We start from the raw sequence: 19078 nt of genomic DNA on the forward strand, positions 1-19078 counted from the left end.
CAAATGTCAATAAAATATTGAAAAATATTTTATTTCCAACATTCTGTCTTCAAATAAATGTATTCACTTAAATTATAAACAGTCTACCGATACATCGAAATCTACGTCTATCGAGAAACTATAAATATAAAAAAAAAATCACTGCTTATATACACAATGTAAAATAAAATAATTAAAAAAAAAAACAATGTGAACCACTTTACAAAGAACACCCTTCAACAATTCGTTTTAATGATGAGACGAAACCCCCTGATACGTGGGATGTGAATGTGAAAGTCCACCGACATCTAAAACACTCGGTTCAACATTAAACCTATGAAAGTCGTCGAAGTTACCTGTCGGAAACGCCCCCGGCATGTACCCAGGAGGCGGCTGATGCCTGTTCATCACCATCGGCGGCATCGGGGACCTGAACGGGAACCCCGGCGCCGTACTTTGTATAATATTCCCCACATACTGGTGCACGTTATTGATTGTGTGCGTTTTGACCCTCGACGGGAAGATGTGAGGCGGCGGCGAACCCGGAGGCGGCGACGGCGGCGGTAAATTATCCTCCTCGTCGTCGTCCTCCTCTTCCTCCACCGGCGCTTTCTTCACCACCTTCACTCTCACCTTCTTCTTCTTGCTCTTCTTAGGTATTTTGATCTTTTTGTACCGCTTCTCTTTGGGGAGTTTGCGAGGGGGCGGAGACGATAGTTCCTCCCCTCCCGAAGGGGAGGTGCCTTCGCCTGGCCGCACCCCATCCGCGAATTGGACGCTTTTCCTTTGTTTACTAAGAAAAAGAGTCAGTATGGTGGGGCGACTGGAGGGGTAATACTGACCTGCCGCCTTGCGAGAGGATGCTCCTGCAATTGGGCGTGGCTGAGACGATGACCGGAACGGGCGGCCATTGGACGGGTAGCTCGGCGCTTTCTCCCTCCTCCTCGACTTCGTCGTTAGCCAACGCCTCCGTTTCGATCTGAATGGCTCTCTGAAAAGGCGTTTACAAAAAAATGGGCGTGGCATGATTTCGTCTTACCTTGATCATATTTTCCGTTTTTATTTTAAGCTTCATTTGTTTTCTTTTTTCTCGCTCTTTACGCTTCTTTTCTTTTTCTTTGCGCCGCCTCTCGCGCTCCTGGCGGCGTTTCTCCCTCTCCGCTTTCCTCTCGGCTATCTTCTGTTTCATTATGGCCTCAGCTGATTGTTTCTCTGGGGGCGGCACCGGTTTAGCGACAGGTGGCTGTTCCGGGGGCGGCACTTTAATCGGCGACGCGATGACGGCAGGTACGATTTGGAGCATATTTCCCACTTGTACTATCTTCTGGCTCCTCTCAGTTGTCTGAAAATCCTCACGTCATCAACGAATCAAAAAAAAAAAAAAAATTAACTCACCTTTTCCACCACCGGGGGCGGCGGAATTTCCTCAGTCGGAACCACTTGCAAAATATTCCCCACTTGAACCACCTTCGTGGGTGTGGGTACCGGTTTGACGATGGGTGGGGGCGGCTGAGTGTACATCATCGTCCCGAACGGCGGCGGCCCGTAATCACTCTTCTGCGGCCCGTACTGAGCATACTGATACTGCCCTCCATAACCACCACCATACCCATAATTCGCGTACGTCTCCTGAGGTTTCGGGGGCGGCAGCGGTGGCGGCTCGTTCTTCTCCAACCCCAACACCTGATTGATCCTATCGTCCAACGGAATCCTCTTCGGCGACATCTGCGGCGACAGCGACATCTTCTTGCACAGCCCCTTCCTATCATAATACTTAGCCCCGCCCCCGTACGCATTCGGCGAATCGTTGTAGTCCTCGGGCGTGTGCTGCGGCAGCATGTCGTCGCTGATCGTCGAATCAGCGACGCTCCTCTTAAACCCGTCGAGCGGCGAATTCAACGGTGACGCCCTCCGTCGCGGAGAGGGCGTTCTCTTTCGCCTGGAACGCAGCGGTGAGAGAGACGGGCTCCGCCTGCGACGTCGCGGCGGCGACCGTCTCCTCGGTGACGGCGAGCGCCGTTTGGGCGACAGAGAACGGCGCTTGGGCGACAAAGAGCGTCGTTTGGGAGAAGGAGACCGTCTTTTGGGAGACGGGGAACGCCGCTTCGGCGACGGGGAACGCCTCCACGGAGAGCCACGCCTCCTGGGCGGAGATCTGCGACGCGGCGACGAATGGCGACGGCGTGGAGGCGAATCGCGCCGGCGGATGGGACTGCGACGTTTCGGGCTGCGCGAGCGACTCCGCCTCTTCTCTTTTAGTTTGCGTGGTGGGGAGAACGAGCGCGAACGCGACCTTCGGATTTTCGTGTCGCTGGGGGGTCTGATTTCGGAAAGAGGCGGGGCTTTGGGTGTGGGTTTTTCGGGAGGGAGGGGCACGTTTTGGATGTCTTCGATGGGTTGGGGGACGGGTTGCGGGGGCGGGGCGACTGCTACTGGTTTGGGTTTTGCTTCTTCCGGGATGGGTATTTCGGCGAGGAGAGGTTTGGCGTCATGTGGGGGCTGGGTTTCGATTTCTTCTTTTTTCGCGTCTTCGGGTTCTTCTTTCTCGACTTCTTTAGGTTCTTCGTTTTCTTTTGCTTCTTCGAGAGGGGTTTCTTTAGGTTCGGGTTTTTTGACGAATTTGTCGGTGAAGTCGACGCTGTCGGAATCGTCGTCGGCGAGTTTGAGGTTTGAATTGTCGACCAAGGGTGTCTTTTTAATGGGCAGGACTATTGAGGAGAACACAAACGGTTTCTTAAGGTCTAATCCATTTTCGGGTTTTGGTTCTTCCATTATCGGCTTTTCGCTTAAGTCGACGATGGTGTTTAGGAGAAGATTGGGGGCGGTGAGGGGGAGGATTTGTTCGATGGGGACAATGGGCGATGGTACTGGCACAGGCGTGGGAACCACTTCGATGGGCAGGTCACTAGGAACTGGAATATCAAACTCGTTAAAAATGTTGTTGCCTTTTCCTACCAAGAGCCCCTCACACTCGCGAGCTTTCCTCTTTTTCTTCTTCTTTTTCAGTTTAGACTTACGTTTTCTTTTTTTGTGGTCGCTGTCCGAACTCCACGAGCTCGAACTAGAATTCCTCCGTTCGGGTTTCTTCTTCGAAGAAACGGAAACCGAAGACTCCGAACTCACGGCTTTAATAAACTCTTCGTACTCATTTTCCAGAGCGGCGATCGGAAAGTTCGACTCAGTCGAGCTGACGTTACTCAGCAGACTGTTGTTGAGACTGTCGATACTAAAATCGTTCACTTCACACTTCTCTTTCTTCACTTTGACGATTTCTTCCGGAGTCGACGATCGTAACCGAACCGTTTCTTTAATCTCTTCGACAACCGGTTTCTTGTCTGTAAGAAGATCAAGCTTGGCTTCCTCTTGCAGTTTCATAATTTTCTGCTTTTCAAGTTCGAGCTTTCTTCTTTCTTCACTCAACGATTTTCGTTCTTCCTCCAACAGTTTCAGTTCTTGTACCACCGACAGCGGCTTCTCCTCCCAATTTGAAGATCTCCGCGAAAAGTTTGTAATGTTCAGAGGAATCTCGAGGTCGTAAGACTCTGCAGGTTTTTTGCTCCGGTTGTGGCTTCTTTCAAACAATTCTTCATCGCTCTCCCACGACCTGTTCATCTTCAAAGCGTGCCGCGGCACTGTAGAAGAAATATCTTCTTCGCTTTCCCAATGTGAGTGGTACTCGTCGGTATCCGGCGTCGTTTCCTTAACTTCTTTGACATTTTCAGTATCACTTTCGGGTTTCTTCGGTTTGTCGTAAATTATCGGCGGCTCGTCCTTCGATATTTCTTCGATTATTTTCAAATCCATAAAATACGGGAGCTCATCGTCGGGTTCCGACCACCGCGATTTTCTCTTACGAACCAGTTTAACTTCGTCCGAATGACGAGATTTTCTTTCGTTTTTTTTCACGTGTTCTTCGTGCTTGTCGGATTTTTCCTTCTCTACCTTTTCTGACTTTTTTGCATCATCAGTCGTTTCCGTCTTCTTCGCCTTTTCTAGTTTTCTTTTTAACGCGTGTTCCACTTTTGCTTCGTCGTTTTCATCGCTCGTTCTTCGCGGTTTTTCGTGCTTTGTCCGCTTCGCATCTTCCTCTCGATCCGAGTGTTTGCGCTTCCGACCTTTTTCTTCTTTTTCGGTTTTCTTGGCTTTGTCTTGCCGTTTCTGGGCTAATTTTTCTTCAATTTCTTTCAATTCTTCAATCACCTGCTCTTTACTTAGCTTCTCTATAGATTTCTCACCTGGAGCTTTTTCTTTATCTTTATCTTTTTTCTTCTTCTCTTTCGACTTCCTCCGCTTGAGTTTCTTATCCTTCACCGGTTTCTCTTTCTTTTTCAATTTATCTTTTTTTCGTTTTTTCTTTTTCGTAACATTTTCAGCTGAGTTTTCGTCCGTGTTTTTCTTCTTGTCTTTGTGTTTCTTCTTTTTCTTTTTGTCTGCATTGTCTGGCTTTTCTTCAGATTCGTCCTCAGTTTTCTTCCCTTTTTTTTTCTTCTTCTTAACATCGTGTTCTTCCTTTTCGGTGGTTTGTTCTTTTTCCTTTTCGATTATTTTCTCTTTGTCACGTTTCTCCTCGTCTTGAATAGTCATTTCTACTTTTTCTTCCGGTTCTGGTTTCGCGCTTGGAACAACTTCTTCTTCATTAAAATCGTTCTCTTCTTCTTCACCCGTATAACTTTGAAGAAACGATAAACCTACGGACTTTTCAAAAATCTTACATTCATCGTCTCCCTCTTTCCATGCTTTTGGGTACCAAATTTTGGTTTTTCTTACTTTAGGGTCGTCTTCCTCACTTACGAACCTAACAAGAAAAATTAACAAATTTTGCAAAACAAAAAGATTCTGGTAGTGATAATTCTTAATAATGCGACAAAGATCAAATTTCGACAGTGTGATTGTGGCTTAGTGAGAAAATATTTCAAGGCCAAATTCATCCAATGTCATATTTGACATGGCTACGTCAAATCTAAACTATTTATTGCCAACATCGAAAAATGAGATACACGGTTTTCAGTATTTTTAGAATAAATAAATCTTACCTCATCGATTTTGAGTATAAATTTTCAATGTTGGTGACACTGTCCTTGGGCAGGGCATCTAAAAGCGTCCTCTTCGTCATGCAGCTCTCTTTTATTGCACCAAAATTCACGCTATGGGGTATTACAGGTTTTGCTCGAGTATATCTTAAAAAAAAAACAAGGTTAGAAGCCATTCCACGTCACATGATGTCCTTTTCGAAGACACCCCGTATATAACACTACCTTATGTATTCAAACGGGACGACCTTGTCCTCCCTGTTCACGGTCTTCATTTTGAACGGGACTATAGGGAGCGAGGGAGATTCAAAAAGCATTTGCTTGAACAACCTAAACAAAAAAATGAAAATCGGAAAAAGCGCCATTTTACCAATATTTACTCGTTATTCCCAGTGGGCGGCGGCATGTCAAGTTCGCTGTTTATGTCAAACGTCGCGTTGAATTCGACAAACTCGCGCCAGTTTTTCGGGTACTTTTTCACTTTTTTCGCGACTTTGGGGCTCTCGCGCGGCTTTTTCGGGCTCTCCCGCTGTTTTCTGGGGCTGTCTCGCTTTTTGGGGCTCGGCGAGCGCCGCCGATAATTGCGCGACTTCTTCTCCACTTTTTTGAACCGACCTCTATCTGCAAGCGACTCGTGAAATCTCCGCAAGAGGGCGCGCGGGAGCTTAACCTCACCTGGAGATCTAGATCTGGATCTGGAACGCGATCTTTTCAAGACCTGCCTCTGGAGCTCCAGAAAGGCCATCTCTTCGCGTTTCATTTCTTCAATTTCTTCGATTACGGCCTTGGCTTTGTCGTCATGGGTTGAGCCTTTAATGCGGGAGGGGGTCTAGTAATGGCGGTAGGATAAATTGGTGACTTACCCTTTTTGAATGGTTTTTTCGCGGTGGGCGGCGTCCCATCGTCGCTTTTCTCCTCACTGCTGATGCTTGGTTTGAGTTTTTTGGGCGACGAGGGTAGAGATCCCGGCCGGGCGGATGAGAAGGCCTGGAGGCGTTTTTTGGCTTGAAGGGCACTCTTGAATGTCGGTTTGAGGAGTGCCGGTTCAGTTTTGTCACTTGGGGGGTCAGAGTGGTCTTGGACGATCTCGGTGAAGTCGGGTTTGGGGAAATTGAAGCTTGGAGGTGGTTGGGTTGGATCTATTATTGTATTGTCTGGGAGTATGAGAGGTTCAGCCTCCATTTTCATTCACAAAATTAACAACTGGAAGAAGTTTTTATCAGAGAAGCGGTACAACAACGAGGGTGGACTTACCGGTATTTCATGTTTGGAGGTGCGTTTCCATTCGACTAAAATAAGGATAATTGTATAAATAAATAAATTTCGCTAAAAGTGAGGTAACATCAGGCCATTTTCCGCTGATAGTAACATACACGGTCCGGCAAATTTGGTGAAAACGGCACTGGTCGTTAAACCTAGCAATAATAATAAAGCAAATCGTTTTAAATATAATACATAATTAGAAAATTGCTATTTGTTATTACTAATTCCTATTTGACAACACATTGCTCGTCTACCACAATCGATACCTAGGGATTTTGGTTGTGTCAAGTTGGCACCTAATTACTTAATTCGTGATTTTTGTCGGACGCTCGTCCCGTTTCAGTCATTAATTAGCATCGTGTGCGATAGTAAGTGGTGGTGTTCTCTGCAAATGTTTAAATTTGTTTTGTTGTTTATAAAAAATGTGAAACATCTCGGTGACATTTACGCTACCAACCCTACGAAGTCGCACTCCCCCTGTGGCAGTGAAATTGACAGCGCCATATTGTTAAAGTATTTATGTTTTGATTCCAATCAATAAATCGCGAAAAAAATCATAAAATGGAAGACAACACTAAGGTAAAATCGTTGTTTACGTTTTCTTTTCGTTACTGTTCCTCCCTGTTTTGTTTTTATTTACTTTGGTAGCATTGTCACAACGCTCTTTTGTTCCAGTTGTCTTGCCCAGAAGAAGATGAAGATTTAGAAGCTTTACGCTTAGCAGCTTTACAGTCGCTAAAAAGAAAAGCAACCAATGAGGCACAAGCAGTAGTTCATTTTGGTGCCAAAGAAAAAATGTATTACTTTAATGGGTCACCGAGAGGAAAGCTGAAACGCGGGAAGTTTCCCAGATCGCCACAAGGACGCATACCCAGAAACGTAACTTATTTTATAAAAATCCCGAATTGTTAACCTCACTCTCGATTTCAGGGTCAATTCAATGGCTGGAATCGCAACTCTAACTTAATCGCGGTCCCCATGATCACAGAGACCAACAGCCCCCTCGAACACAAATCGGACGACGTCCCGAAACTCGTCCTCCCCCAAGACCGATACTGCAAGGTCGAGAAAAGCCCCGAAAAACCCGACACACTAACGAGCAAATTCGATAGGTACGACAACTCTGACGATTCCGGGTCAGACTCCGAAGACGAACTCTCTAAATCAGAACCCGAAGAAAAAACCGACTTGAAGCGGTCCAGCAGCCTCGAAGCCCTCATGGCCGAGCTCGAGAACGAAATCCAAGGAGTCAGCACAAAACCAGAAGACAAGCCCAAGCACGTACCCAAGAAAAAGCGAAAAGTCAGCGAAACCAACACTGCCCCCGCCAGCCCTGAAAAACCCCCAGAACTTAAACCTCTCCCGGTTCTGAAAGAAAATCTCAAACCAGACCCGGAACTCCCCAAAAAGGCGCCTCACAATTTCCGCCAGCGCAAGTGGCAGAAGCCTCCTCGTCGTCACAACGTGCAAAGTTTCGGGCCTCCGGTCGTCCACCATCAGGTTCCTCCCCCCGAGATGATGCAACCGCCGGTCGTGGCGTTCGCCCCGCCTCCGGTGCAGACGTTCGGGCCTTTTAACCCAATTGGATTCGATAACGGGGTGTATGCTCCCCCGCCGGTGCTTTTCGAGGCGCCGCCCCCGCAGTTACCCCCCATGCATGTGGCTCCGCCTGTTTACGAAAGGCCGCTGTCGCCGCTCTCTATTAGTAACATCACGTTGGCGCCGCTGTCTCCGAGGAGTGCCGCTTTCGTGATGGAGAACAGAGCTATCGTGGAGAAGAGGAAGCGGAGGTCGTATTCGAGGAGTCCGTCACCAGCAAGGTTTCGACGGTCGAAGACTCCAAAAAGGTATTTTTGCGATCGGGTTCATTTTACTTAGAGTCATTTTAATGAATATTACAGGTCGTCGTTGTCTCCTCAACGGTTATCCAAGTCTCCCAAGCGGCGTTCGTTAAGCACCTCCCCCATACGTAAGGTCCTCCCACCTCGCACGAACTCCCCCAAAAAGCCACCAATCCACGACCGCCTCGGCGTCAAACCCCCCACTAAGACTGAGCCCGAAGACGATAAAACTAAGAAAAACGAAGAAAAGAAAGAAGTGTTGGACCCGATTCTAGAAGCTCGCCGGAAGAAATTCGAACGCAACGAAATCGTGATGACTGAAGGTGTGATCCGGTTAAAGAAACAAGAAGATTCAGAAGAGGCTGAACCGCAGAAGGAAGAAGCACCAATCGAAGAACAGATCGAAGAAGAAGACGACGAAGACATCGACGAAGAGGCGCTACTGGAAGGGGACGACGGCGACGATGCGATCCTCCTAGATCACAACGCGTTGTTTTCGGACGAAGAATCAGACAGCGACAACGAAGGAAGATTCAAAACGAAACAAGAGAGTAACCAGAAGGTTCCGGTGTTGTCGTTTACGAAACTGATAAACGGGGTGAAGACCGAAGTGAAGAACGATTTGAGGGTGGAGGAGAAGAAGATCGGGAGGAGGAACGAAAGGAGGAAGAATTTCAGGAGCAGAACTCCGGTGAAGAGTCCCGTGAAGAAAGCAGCGGTGAGCAAGGCGCCGAAAAAAACCGAAAAGGTGAAGCAACCAATCGGATTCGCCAGTGATAGGAAGATCGAGATCAAGATCCGGAATCCGGCGAAGTACGAAAGGGCGGAGCCGGTGAAGAGTGGGGAGGAGAAGAGCGGAAGGAAAGTTGAAGTGGCGAAGAAGGAGGGAGAGGAAGTCGAGCCCGAGACGGCGCCTGAGGGTGCGGAAGAGGTGGCAAATTCGAATATATCGGAAGGTAAGGAGGAGTGTTTTAAAGGAGTGGGCGTGGCTGATTTTTTTTTCTCTTCAAGGTGATTTGAGGGCGCAACTTAGTCGAAAACGCGCCGAGCGCCAAAAGCATCCCCTACCGGACGTGGTTCCGTCGAGGCTCCTCCAGAACGCCCTCCAAGGGGTGGGTTTCCGCAAAGCGAAAAAATCGAAAAATAAAGATGAAAATGCAGGTATTTGGCGCGTTGTTTCGTTCGAGATTTTTTCTTTGATTGTTCGTTTCGTGTTTAGAGGGAAAGTTACCGATTCACTTGAGACTGGGGGCGGCGAACAATCCGGAGGTTTTCGGGAAGAAGTCGAGGAAGCACAAGAACAAAGGAAGTCAGGAGCAGGTATTGTGTTTTGTTGCGTCATTTCTTATCATTATTATTTTTAGTTTGTTAAAATTATTGTTCGATTCGATAGTTCAAATAGTTGATTTTTATTCTACTCTCTGTTATCCGGCAATTACGAATCTCTCACGGTGCACTAACATTTTTCGCTTTTGCTTTACCATCGTTCGAGAATAGATTCGATCGGGATTTCCTGTCGATTATGATTACTAGGTTGCATGTGTTGTAAATTTTTTTCTGTATTTCATTTTTCTCCTTGTTCCATTTAATCTGGCTGTGTTACAGGATATTATATCGAGAAAAACGGCTTTTTCTTAAAATTGTATTATAACGAATCTGTGATATTTTATAAGACTTGTATCTAATTTAGTTATTTATGTATAGTATGCAATTTTTAATTTGTATTTGTAAGGTTTAAAAAGTGCATACCAACCATGTAGATGTTGTAACTCCCTAGTCCTAATCCTAAGTCATATCCCAATAGATGAGTCCCGCAACTCCAGCATTGTAAAATTTTTTATAATACAAAAATTACACATTTTAATTTCGTTTGCGATGTGTCATTTTTGTAAAGTGAGGAAATTTTGTAATTAATTTGTATCATTTTGTGAAAAAAAAAATGAAAAAAAAGAAAAGACAAGAAAAAAATGATACATAAAAAAATGAACATGAAAAAATACTTATTGGAAATATGTTTGTAACAATATAGGTTTAAACAACACCAACTACGCCTCAAAAGTCAACCCATGATGGAGTCCTATGAATTCTGGATGTGCCGTTAGTGACACTCGGAGACTGTATATTAATGTCATACATTAATTAAATTAAGTTGTAAAAGTCACTTTATTGTTTGCTAGTATATGCTGCAGTTGTAATTAAAACATTTATCTTCATATAGGTACAATTTTTTTAATTGCTTTTTCAATATTTTGTGGATTTTTTAATAACCAATAAATGTATATATTTTGTATATATTGTTAATGTACAGATGCTTTATTTATAAATAATTAATAGAGTACAAAACGTGTTTTAATAAATACTTATATACCTATTTTACTAAATTGGCTTTCCACACCATTATGTGTTGGTCTATGCCACCTGAGGCAAAATATTCACCGTCTGTATTAAATTGTACGTACGTAACCGCCCCATTATGCCCCTGTAATGTATACAACGGCCGCCCTTCCATCACATCCACCACAATCACTTTACCATCTTTACCAGCAGTCAGTAAATAATTGGCAGTTGGGTGCCAACAAACACTAGTCGTACTATCATGCAAAACGTAGTGTTGTTGCAACTTTTTAGCCTTAATATCATAAAGTCTAACAGACCCCGAGTCCATGGAAACAGCCACCACAGACCCACTTTTATGCAAAGACAAACCAGTGGGACTCCCTGAAAACCAAAACAAAATAAAAATCTTGACAAAAACTAAAAAAAAAAATTCAAGCACCTTTTGAAACCCTGAAAACGTGCACACATTGTCCACTCCTAACATCCCAAACCCTCACAGTTTGATCGTCCGAGCACGACACCACCGTTTCCCCGTTGGTCGAAAACTGGACCCTCCGCACCCAATTGTTGTGGCCCACGAACGACGTTAAAAATTGTTTGTGCCCCACGTTCCACAATTTGATCGATTTATCGTTCGACCCTGTCAATATCTGCAACCACAAAGTTTATTATAGTGACAATTTTTGGCCAAATTCGTTTACTTTGTCGCTGCCTGGTGAAAACGTTACGGTACGAATCGCGGCAGCGTGGGCCCTAAATTCCGTACTCGTGCCCACTAAAGTGGGCACCCATATCCGTACAGTCTGGTCTTGCGAAGAAGTGGCCAGGAGTTTTCCGTTGGGTGAGTATTCGATCGCTGTAACAATATCTGAGTGTCCCACGAAGCTGTAGCTGCGCACGTTTTCTCGCATGTTCCATATCATTATGGATTTGTCTTCGCTGCTGCTGGCGAACTGTCTCCCATCTGGGTCGAAGGAAATTCCTGTGATGGGTTTCTTGTGGCCTTTGAGGTTGAGTTTTAACACCAGGTTTTCGGTGGTTAGGTCGGATTCAGACATTGTGTTGTTGAAATCGATGAATGAGAAACTTAAATGACTTTTGTCAAAAAGGCCGTTGAAATTCGAATTCAAATTACGAGGTTATGTAGATTGGTGGGTTTTTGAGTGCCAACCTAAGAACATGACCAATGCAATAAAACTAGATTTGACGTTTTTTTAAGACAAGCTAAACAAATACAGACAAACTAAATAATAATAATAATTTGCTTTTACTATTGCCATTATTTTCATATCAAATTCCATCGTACTTACGTGTGTTTATGTTTATACATTCATTATATTTTACGTCACAAGAGATTTATCGTGCGCTCATTTGTTATCAGCATTGTTTTCAATATTTGAAAAAGGTGCAAAAATACATTCGGCATTAAACTGAACGTGACTAAATCTATATTGTGTGATTTCTAAAACAACAAAGCCAAAAAGTAAATATTTAAATTGTTATCGTCTCGAGATAATTTCGTTATATAACGTACACATGTCAAATTCACAGACGATAGTCATGTTTTGGTAGTCCATCGCTCAAAATGTATATCCCATTCATTAAAAATCAAGGGAGACTATTCCAATACTTGGCCACTTTCTCCGGTAAAACCACAAACTTTTACTCTTTCGTACTTTTTAATTTTATTATATTCTAGGGACATTTTCTGTCATCACCTCTGGTATTAATTTAGGATGGACGTCCCCCTATCTCCCACAACTCTTAGCCCCCACGTCCCCCATCCCCACCACTAGCGACGCCGGCTCGTGGTGCGCCATCATGCCACTAGTGGGCGCTCCAGTGGGTGCTTTCATCGCCGCCATTTTGGGTGACGTCGTCGGCCGCAAGAATACAAGTTTACTTATGGCCCCCATCATTCTCTTATCTTTCATAGGAATGGCTTTTGCCCCTTCCATCCTCCTTCTTTCAGTCTTACGTTTCATAATTGGCGCCACAGAAGGAGCTTTATACACAGTCCTCCCAATGTATATAGGAGAAATTTCGGATCCTCAAATCAGAGGCTTTTTGACTTCGATGGTGGCGATAGCCGGAATCGCGGGGACTCTTTTCATCAACATAATAGGCCAAACGTACTCAATCTTCACGTCGTCGTTGATTTGTGCTTTTGTTCCCGTTATCCACTTTTTGACGTTTGTGTGGATGCCGGAGTCCCCGTATTACTACATCAAGAAGAAGAAATTTGAAAACGCGCGGGAGAGTTTGAAGATTCTGACAGGGAGGGGGGATGTGGATGAAGAAATGGAAGAGTTGTGTACCGCGGTGGAACGACAAGAGGAAAATAAGGGGAAGATTACGGACTTATTTACAGTGCGTGGAAATAGAAGAGCCTGCTTCATTTTTGTTATAGTATGCGTTACTAATAAGTTCAGCGGGAAAAACCCATGTCTATTCTACACAACTATGATTTTTGAAGAAGCTGGAAGCAATTTTAGCTCAGAAATGTCAGTAATTATCTACTGCGCTGTGGAGTTAGTAGTCACACTTGTCGCTACTTTTGTGGTGGACAGGTGCGGCAAGCGTCCTTTGTTCATTTTATCGACACTTGGTTGTTCGCTTTCCGTGTTGATTCTAGGCACTTATTTTTATTTGAAGAATTTCGAAATTCCACACTTTACTGAGAGTTGGGGGTGGGTGCCTATTACGTCTCTGGTTGCATATAATATTTTGTTTAGTGTAGGGCTCGGATTTGCCACTGTGACTGTAATCAGTGAGTTATTTCCCACAAATGTCAAAACTGTGGCGGCAGGTATTGCTGACAGTTTTTCTGTTAGTATGGGGGCTATAGCGTCGAAATTTTTCCAGATTACGAATGACGAGTTTGGGATGTTTGTGCCATTTTGGGCTTTCGGGGCCTGCTGTATTGTTGGATTGGTACTGATCGTGAAATTTGTACCCGAAACGAAGGGGAAGAGTTTGGAGGAGATACAATTTTATTTGAACGGGGGCAACGGCAAAGAAAAAAGAACATGTGTGAACAAATAAAAGATATGCAAATTTTCTCAAAACTCTCTCATCCCTAATCAATGTTCATGTCACAGCCGTTCTATTTGTATCAACTCCATAGATGCAGACCCACATTCCATCTCCATTTTCTAGTTCACTAGTTGTCAACATAACCTCAAATGTGAGAAACCCAAACTTTTGCACTTTTTTACAACCACCACACTTCCCTCGAGGAAAAAGGTCAGTAGAAACGCGATTCACCACCCCGCCCCTACCCTTCACCGTGTTAACATTTGTAGGTTAGCACTGTCCGACTCCAATTTCGCCCCAATATGGTGAAAAAGGAGCCCCTCCCTTGCCCCCAGTGCCCCTACACGACCCTTTGGGACTTCGCCTTCTTGCACCACCTCAGAAACAACCACTTCATGCGCCCCCGAAACCGCCGACTTTTCACTTGTTGGAAAAACCCCCCAAGCTATGATTGTGACAATTGCAACTTCCGCACCACTTTTAAAGTATCGTCGGACCGCCACATGCGGACCTGCTTCACTTCGAGACTCCTGCAGCCCCCTCAGGAGCCCATCATTTGCAAAAAATGCAGCTTCCAAGCTATGTCGAAACTGGACTTGAGAATACACAAACGCAACTGCAACTTGGTGAAGTTGTTGAAGTGCGAGCAGTGCGAGTATATCACGAAGTACAGCTGCGCGTTGAAACAACACGTAATGTACCATCATACGCCTCCGGAGGAGATTCAGTGGTTTAAGTGTGACCACTGCGAGTTTACTACGAAATATAGATTAGACATCAAGCGCCACATTCTGTCGAAGCATACGTCTCCGGAGGATGTTAGTTGGGTGTACTGCGAGCAGTGTCCGTTTCGTACTAAGAGCAAGGGCAGTTTGCGTAACCACATTTTGTATAAACACACTCCGATGGAGAGTATCCAGTGGTACCAGTGCCCCCAGTGTCCCTACCGTGCCAAAATGCAGTGCGACTTGCAGAAACACGTGATCTGTAGGCATGAAGAGGACCCCGCTTTGTTTCAATGCACACAGTGCGACTACAAAACCAAACGAAAATCGCGTCTGAAGCAACACATTTTGTTCCGACACACGGACAGCGAAGACCTCCAGTGGTACACTTGCCCCCATTGCCCCTACAAAGTCAAGCGCCAAATCGACCTAAAGCAGCACATTTTGCGAAAACACACGAGCCTAGACGAGATCCAGTGGTTCTACTGTGACCAGTGTCCGTACAAAGCCAAGTCTTCAGCTAACCTTAAGAGTCACAAATTCACCCACGACTCGTCTAGTTGTAAGTGGTACGAATGCCAACAGTGCCCTTTCAAAACCCGCTGGAAGAAGCAGCTTAAGCCGCACGTTTTAAGTAAGCATGCGATGGAGGGGGAAGTCACGTGGTTCGAGTGTGGGCAGTGCGAGTATAGGGCGAAGCGAAGGGACCACCTGAGGCGGCACGTGACGTATAGACACTTGGCTCCGGATGAAGTGGAGTGGTTTCAATGTGGTCATTGTCCCTATAGGGCGAAAGTCAAAAGCGAACTCAATAAACACGTAGTAGGGAAACACGACGTTTTCGATGAAAGTCGGTGGTTGAAGTGCAAGGATTGTGATTATAAGGCGAAGACGAACGATAATATGAGGAGGCACGTGTTGTTTAGGCATACGGCGGCAGAGGACATTCGGTGGCATGAGTGTGAGCAGTGCGATTTTCGAGCCAAGACGAAGGTGGGGTTGAAAAAACACGTGTTGTTTAGGCATACGGCGGTGGAGGATATAGAGTGGTTCGGGTGTGAGGTGTGCGGGTATAAGACGAAGAGGAAGGAGAGGGTGAAGGAGCACATGAAGCAAAAGCACTACGATTTAACGGGAAAATAATTGTATTTTTTGATTAACGCTATACATTGTATAAAAGGAGAATAAATAAATCAAAGAATGAACGTACTAAAGTATGGATTCATTTTTTAATGTTGTTATTATATAATCACCTACAGCGTGAACTGCAACTGGAACGTAACCACTCGATTCTATACACTGTGGGATTTGAATAACCAAAGCGTCTTCACTGTTCATCGGAGCACTAGGTGTTAAGGAAGCTGTGTCATAACCATAAATTTGTCCATTTGGATGTAACATCCCGTAAACTTGTGGTTCTTGATTAATTTGCGCCCTTTTTCGACTAACGTTCTGTTTTAATCCATTTTTGCTCAAATTTGGAACTGTCACTGCTTCAAAGGTTTGGCGATAAGTTGTGCCGTAGTCGTAAATTGGTACACTTGAATTGACGAATGCATACCCATAATTTTGAGCTTGTTGATTTTCTGCGCCACCAATTTTCACTTTCTTCTGAAGGACTTTGGATCTTTTTTTTGTTGGCACTGCAGGTTTTGCCAGTTTTTGCGAATTTATTGCACGTTTGAAATTCCCATTCTTCGGACTTTCAATTTTTACTATATTTTCAAATGAGCGTGAAGCTGAAGCTTCACTTGCCTTATTCGCTTCGGGATCAGGTTCCAAAGTGTGTTTATACAACACATAGTTGCATATTTCATCCTCGATGCTGGGTTCAGGTCGCGTCACCACTTCATCTTCTGATATGTCAATGTCGGCCCAATGTTTATTTTCCTTTAAATCCACACTTTCCAGTTTTATTTCCGGACGCACCAAGTTGTTTTGTGTAGGGTCTACGTACTGCCAGTTATCTCTCCAATCGAGAAAAAGGTCTGTGTTTATTTCCTCTGAAGTTAAATCAACTTTTTCAATTTTTTCTTCTTTTAAGAGTGGTGGTATGGGGGCTGTAGCTTCCTGGGGTTTCTTTGTCACAACTTCGTTTGTTGGGGTTTGACCACATATTCTTTGAAACGGTCGAACGAACTGTTTAAAGAAAGCATCTTGGAAATCCGTGTATTCCGACTGCAGGACACTTTTGTGCGCCGACGAGGAATTTTCATTCAGTTGCGACATTTGGCCATCCGAAAAGTGAGGTTAGGTTTCGGGGTAACAAATTAATGACTACTGATTGAGTTAGTAATTAGTTCCAACACCGTGTATGTTTTCTGGTAATGGAAAGATATAACAAACGCATCTAGTCTTAGAATAAGGGTTCAGGAATTCACTATCACAATTTTGTTAGCCACAGTGGCGGACAGTAAAAAGGCAATCAATTAAAAGAAAAAATATTTTATTTCATTAAAAAACCAAAACAAACAATTACCAATGACAAATATTCATAAGTCAATAACGAAAACTCGAACATCACAAATAAAACTAATAAAAAACCGGATTTAAATTCACAGGAATGCGTAACAATTTTGTGGTACGCCACTGGCATTAATCCAAAAAAAATGTTGTGGTTGCGAACAATGAGCTCGGTGACATTCGGTTGTCGTCTATTAGCGCCACCACAACGAAGTATACGGTACTACACACGATTGCAACAAATTTATTCATATAAAATAAAATATAATAAAGACATCTTAATACCTAACTGGCAGATTTGTCAACACAATTTTAATCAAATTGTGATTATCACTATGATGCTTTGAGTTCCAAATATTTACAGCGAAACCTACACTAGTGTAATCAAATTATGCCTTTCCCCAATATGTCTCTCCACCTCACTCGCCGCATCTGTAACAAAATCACAGAATTTACACTTCACCCCCCCATTATCACCCCCTTCAAAACACGCATCCCTTTCCACCTTCGTCGGAACTTTCGGACTAAAACTCAGTTCCGCGAGCTCAAAATCAAACTTTTCCACCCCATGTAACGCACGAATGTGTTCTTCCATTTCCCGAATCCGAAACGATTGGTACGGACACTGCTTACACCGGAACCACTTTAAAATCTTATCGTGCATCCTTATATGCGACAACAACGAGTTCTTTTCCATAGTTTTGTAATGACACTTGTCGCAACAAAGCCACACAGGTCGATGTTTGGTCTTCATGTGCCAAGTCAACTGAGTCTTGAGTTTACCCCGAAACGGACATTCATCGCAAGCCCACCATTTGATTTCGTCGGGTCTAGTATGATAAGTTATAACGTGGTTTTTGAGAAGGATAGCCCCCTTAGCTTTGTAGGAACACTTGTCGCAGTATAGCCACTTCAACGTCTGGCTTTTGTTGTGTACGTATTGCCAGTGTTTGAGGAGATTTTCGCGGACTTTGGCTTTGTAGGAGCAGTGGGCACAATGGAACCACTGGATTTTGTCGGAGGGGGTGTGGCGGGCGGCGACGTGTTTGGTCATGTTGTTTTTCCAGTCGGTTTGGTATTTGCAGTGGAGGCATTTGAATTTGGCGTCGGGGACGTCGTCGGGGGGAGTTGTGTCGAGTGGTATACACTCTTTGGTGTCTTCGTGGACGTTAACTTCGGCCCAATCTTCACATGGTTCTTGTTTGATTTCGGTTTCTGTGGCGTATGAGGAGAATTGAAGGGAATCTTGCATTTTTGTGGTTTCGTGGGTTTCGTTTCTTGGTAGATCGTTTTCTACTATTTCCATTTTGATTTCTGGAGGCGCCTCATTGTCTACTACATCAACTTGTTTTCTTCTGTTGATTGTGTTTGTAGCTGACTTTTCTTTTTTCTTTGCGGCGTATACGATGACTTTGTGATTTCCGCTCTGGACGTGGAAGCGAAACGAATCTTCCATTTTCGTTTTAAAATCGCAGGTGTGGCAGGTATACCACGTGTGTTTCTGGCTTCTGGTTTTCTTTCCAGGTTGTTGTATCTCCAGATCTACATGACCTTTGGGTTCACACGTCTTTGTCTTCTCTTCGGCGATTTGTGTTTCCCGATCTGTTTCACTTTTTGGGTCATAATTGCAACAGGAGTAACTGTGTTCTTCTTGTATACTATACTGTACCATTATTATATTTCCCGCTTCCCGTCCCGTCTCTCCCAAAAAAATTGCGTCATGGGTTTGCATTTTGTCCGTAGTTGTGTGTATTTCGTACTTCATCCGAGATCTAAAGTTTCGTTTTATTTCAATTTCTTCCTCCACAGGGACATTTTTGTTGAATGTTACAACTTTTTTCTTTTCACGCATTTCGGTGCGTTTGTATTGTCTGATTTTTGCTATTTGCGTACTGTTTGACCTGACCTGACCTGAAGTAGCTGCCTGCTTGGATTTAGGGACGAATTGAATTCGGGTTGGCACCAATGCATACAGAAATCGTGTTGACGAGGGTATAGTTCCAAGTGGAGCCGCCATTTTGTTGTGAATGTTGCTGAAAATGAAAAAATGCTGTTCATGTTGCATAATAAGTGACATCATCCAATGAACCATTCGCAATGTTGCGCGCGTCAACATCCAATGAACGCCCACCATTTTTGTGGCGATCTGTTGACGTTGAAATTTATCAAATTTAACCACGAACACGGACAAGATATCATTATTTGTACTATTTCTAGTGTTAAGAAAATTTATGCGAGTACTTACGGTCGAAATTAGTTCAACGTAAACAAATCTTGAGGTTATTCACTCGACGCTTAATGTCAACTGACGTCATTGACGTTTTGTTAATACTGGAGCAATGTGGCTCGAAAGAAGAAAGTCGGGTTTACAGCACACAATTTTACTCCAATTATGAACTCTTCA

At 44.3% G+C, this 19078-nt stretch overlaps 6 protein-coding genes across 10 annotated transcripts; 3 read left to right on the forward strand and 3 right to left on the reverse strand.

The window, feature by feature from the left end:
* Window positions 1–6: 6 nt before the first annotated feature.
* On the reverse strand, window positions 7–6582 carry LOC135131880 (titin-like). 3 transcript variants are annotated; one of them, XM_064059730.1, is made up of 11 exons: window positions 6264–6582; window positions 5873–6212; window positions 5685–5819; window positions 5390–5630; window positions 5235–5339; window positions 5013–5156; window positions 2997–4774; window positions 1375–2891; window positions 1019–1321; window positions 822–970; window positions 7–772 (listed from the first exon to the last, which is right to left on the reverse strand). In XM_064059730.1, exons 2-11 carry the CDS (start codon window positions 6195–6197, stop codon window positions 229–231), a joined length of 5241 nt encoding a protein of 1746 aa, XP_063915800.1. In that variant the 5' UTR covers window positions 6198–6212; window positions 6264–6582; the 3' UTR covers window positions 7–228. The 3 variants fall into 3 exon arrangements, with proteins under 3 accessions (XP_063915800.1, XP_063915799.1, XP_063915798.1); XM_064059729.1 differs by having other exon boundaries at window positions 7–287; window positions 336–772; window positions 1375–4774; XM_064059728.1 differs by having other exon boundaries at window positions 1375–4774.
* Window positions 6583–6629: 47 nt separating this feature from the next.
* LOC135131881 (uncharacterized) lies at window positions 6630–10362 on the forward strand. Of its 2 annotated transcripts, XM_064059732.1 has the most exons (7): window positions 6630–6851; window positions 6948–7151; window positions 7203–8119; window positions 8174–9069; window positions 9125–9274; window positions 9333–9433; window positions 10143–10360. In XM_064059732.1, exons 1-7 carry the CDS (start codon window positions 6834–6836, stop codon window positions 10146–10148), a joined length of 2292 nt encoding a protein of 763 aa, XP_063915802.1. In that variant the 5' UTR covers window positions 6630–6833; the 3' UTR covers window positions 10149–10360. The 2 variants fall into 2 exon arrangements, with proteins under 2 accessions (XP_063915802.1, XP_063915801.1); XM_064059731.1 differs by having other exon boundaries at window positions 9333–10362.
* Window positions 10363–10388: 26 nt separating this feature from the next.
* Window positions 10389–11911, reverse strand: LOC135131888 (POC1 centriolar protein homolog A). Of its 2 annotated transcripts, none has more exons than XM_064059739.1 (4): window positions 11761–11911; window positions 11152–11621; window positions 10890–11100; window positions 10389–10831 (listed from the first exon to the last, which is right to left on the reverse strand). In XM_064059739.1, exons 2-4 carry the CDS (start codon window positions 11506–11508, stop codon window positions 10482–10484), a joined length of 918 nt encoding a protein of 305 aa, XP_063915809.1. In that variant the 5' UTR covers window positions 11509–11621; window positions 11761–11911; the 3' UTR covers window positions 10389–10481. The 2 variants fall into 2 exon arrangements, with proteins under 2 accessions (XP_063915809.1, XP_063915810.1); XM_064059740.1 differs by lacking the exon at window positions 11761–11911 and having other exon boundaries at window positions 11152–11536; window positions 11586–11659.
* A 78-nt stretch (window positions 11912–11989) lies between these two features.
* LOC135131887 (facilitated trehalose transporter Tret1-like) lies at window positions 11990–13586 on the forward strand. Its single transcript, XM_064059738.1, has 2 exons — window positions 11990–12096; window positions 12150–13586. Exons 1-2 carry the CDS (start codon window positions 12036–12038, stop codon window positions 13493–13495), a joined length of 1407 nt encoding a protein of 468 aa, XP_063915808.1. The 5' UTR covers window positions 11990–12035; the 3' UTR covers window positions 13496–13586.
* A 28-nt stretch (window positions 13587–13614) lies between these two features.
* On the forward strand, window positions 13615–15425 carry LOC135131885 (zinc finger protein 142-like). Its single transcript, XM_064059735.1, has 2 exons — window positions 13615–13696; window positions 13756–15425. Exon 2 carries the CDS (start codon window positions 13789–13791, stop codon window positions 15352–15354), a length of 1566 nt encoding a protein of 521 aa, XP_063915805.1. The 5' UTR covers window positions 13615–13696; window positions 13756–13788; the 3' UTR covers window positions 15355–15425.
* On the reverse strand, window positions 15419–19005 carry LOC135131884 (zinc finger protein 711-like). The gene is made up of 2 exons (XM_064059734.1): window positions 18920–19005; window positions 15419–18707 (listed from the first exon to the last, which is right to left on the reverse strand). Exon 2 carries the CDS (start codon window positions 18689–18691, stop codon window positions 17045–17047), a length of 1647 nt encoding a protein of 548 aa, XP_063915804.1. The 5' UTR covers window positions 18692–18707; window positions 18920–19005; the 3' UTR covers window positions 15419–17044.
* Window positions 19006–19078: the final 73 nt, after the last annotated feature.

The sequence above is a fragment of the Zophobas morio genome, unplaced genomic scaffold (genome assembly GCF_036711695.1).
Source record: "Zophobas morio isolate AGI-343-1 ecotype UQ-CSIRO unplaced genomic scaffold, CSIRO_AGI_Zmor_V1 ptg000021l, whole genome shotgun sequence".
NCBI classification, from domain to species: domain Eukaryota; kingdom Metazoa; phylum Arthropoda; class Insecta; order Coleoptera; family Tenebrionidae; genus Zophobas; species Zophobas morio.

What these genes read in the sequence shown, in the direction of transcription:
- LOC135131881 (XM_064059731.1), top strand. An exon ending in AAGGACGCATACCCAGAAAC is followed by an intron (nt 7,152 to 7,202) that starts GTAACTTATTTT and finishes TCTCGATTTCAG; the next exon opens with GGTCAATTCAATGGCTGGAA. An exon ending in CGGTCGAAGACTCCAAAAAG is followed by an intron (nt 8,120 to 8,173) that starts GTATTTTTGCGA and finishes TGAATATTACAG; the next exon opens with GTCGTCGTTGTCTCCTCAAC.
- LOC135131880 (XM_064059728.1), bottom strand. Translation starts at nt 6,197, where the DNA reads ATGAAAATGGAGGCTGAACCTCTCATACTCCCAGACAATACAATAATA. An exon ending in AAACGGAAAATATGATCAAG is followed by an intron (nt 971 to 1,018) that starts GTAAGACGAAAT and finishes ACGCCTTTTCAG; the next exon opens with AGAGCCATTCAGATCGAAAC. An exon ending in ATCCTCTCGCAAGGCGGCAG is followed by an intron (nt 773 to 821) that starts GTCAGTATTACC and finishes TCTTTTTCTTAG; the next exon opens with TAAACAAAGGAAAAGCGTCC.
- LOC135131888 (XM_064059739.1), bottom strand. Translation starts at nt 11,508, where the DNA reads ATGTCTGAATCCGACCTAACCACCGAAAACCTGGTGTTAAAACTCAAC. An exon ending in TTTCACCAGGCAGCGACAAA is followed by an intron (nt 11,101 to 11,151) that starts GTAAACGAATTT and finishes TTGTGGTTGCAG; the next exon opens with ATATTGACAGGGTCGAACGA. An exon ending in CGTTTTCAGGGTTTCAAAAG is followed by an intron (nt 10,832 to 10,889) that starts GTGCTTGAATTT and finishes TTTGGTTTTCAG; the next exon opens with GGAGTCCCACTGGTTTGTCT.
- LOC135131887 (XM_064059738.1), top strand. Translation starts at nt 12,036, where the DNA reads ATGTATATCCCATTCATTAAAAATCAAGGGAGACTATTCCAATACTTG. An exon ending in ATACTTGGCCACTTTCTCCG is followed by an intron (nt 12,097 to 12,149) that starts GTAAAACCACAA and finishes ATTATATTCTAG; the next exon opens with GGACATTTTCTGTCATCACC.
- LOC135131884 (XM_064059734.1), bottom strand. Translation starts at nt 18,691, where the DNA reads ATGGCGGCTCCACTTGGAACTATACCCTCGTCAACACGATTTCTGTAT.
- LOC135131885 (XM_064059735.1), top strand. Translation starts at nt 13,789, where the DNA reads ATGGTGAAAAAGGAGCCCCTCCCTTGCCCCCAGTGCCCCTACACGACC.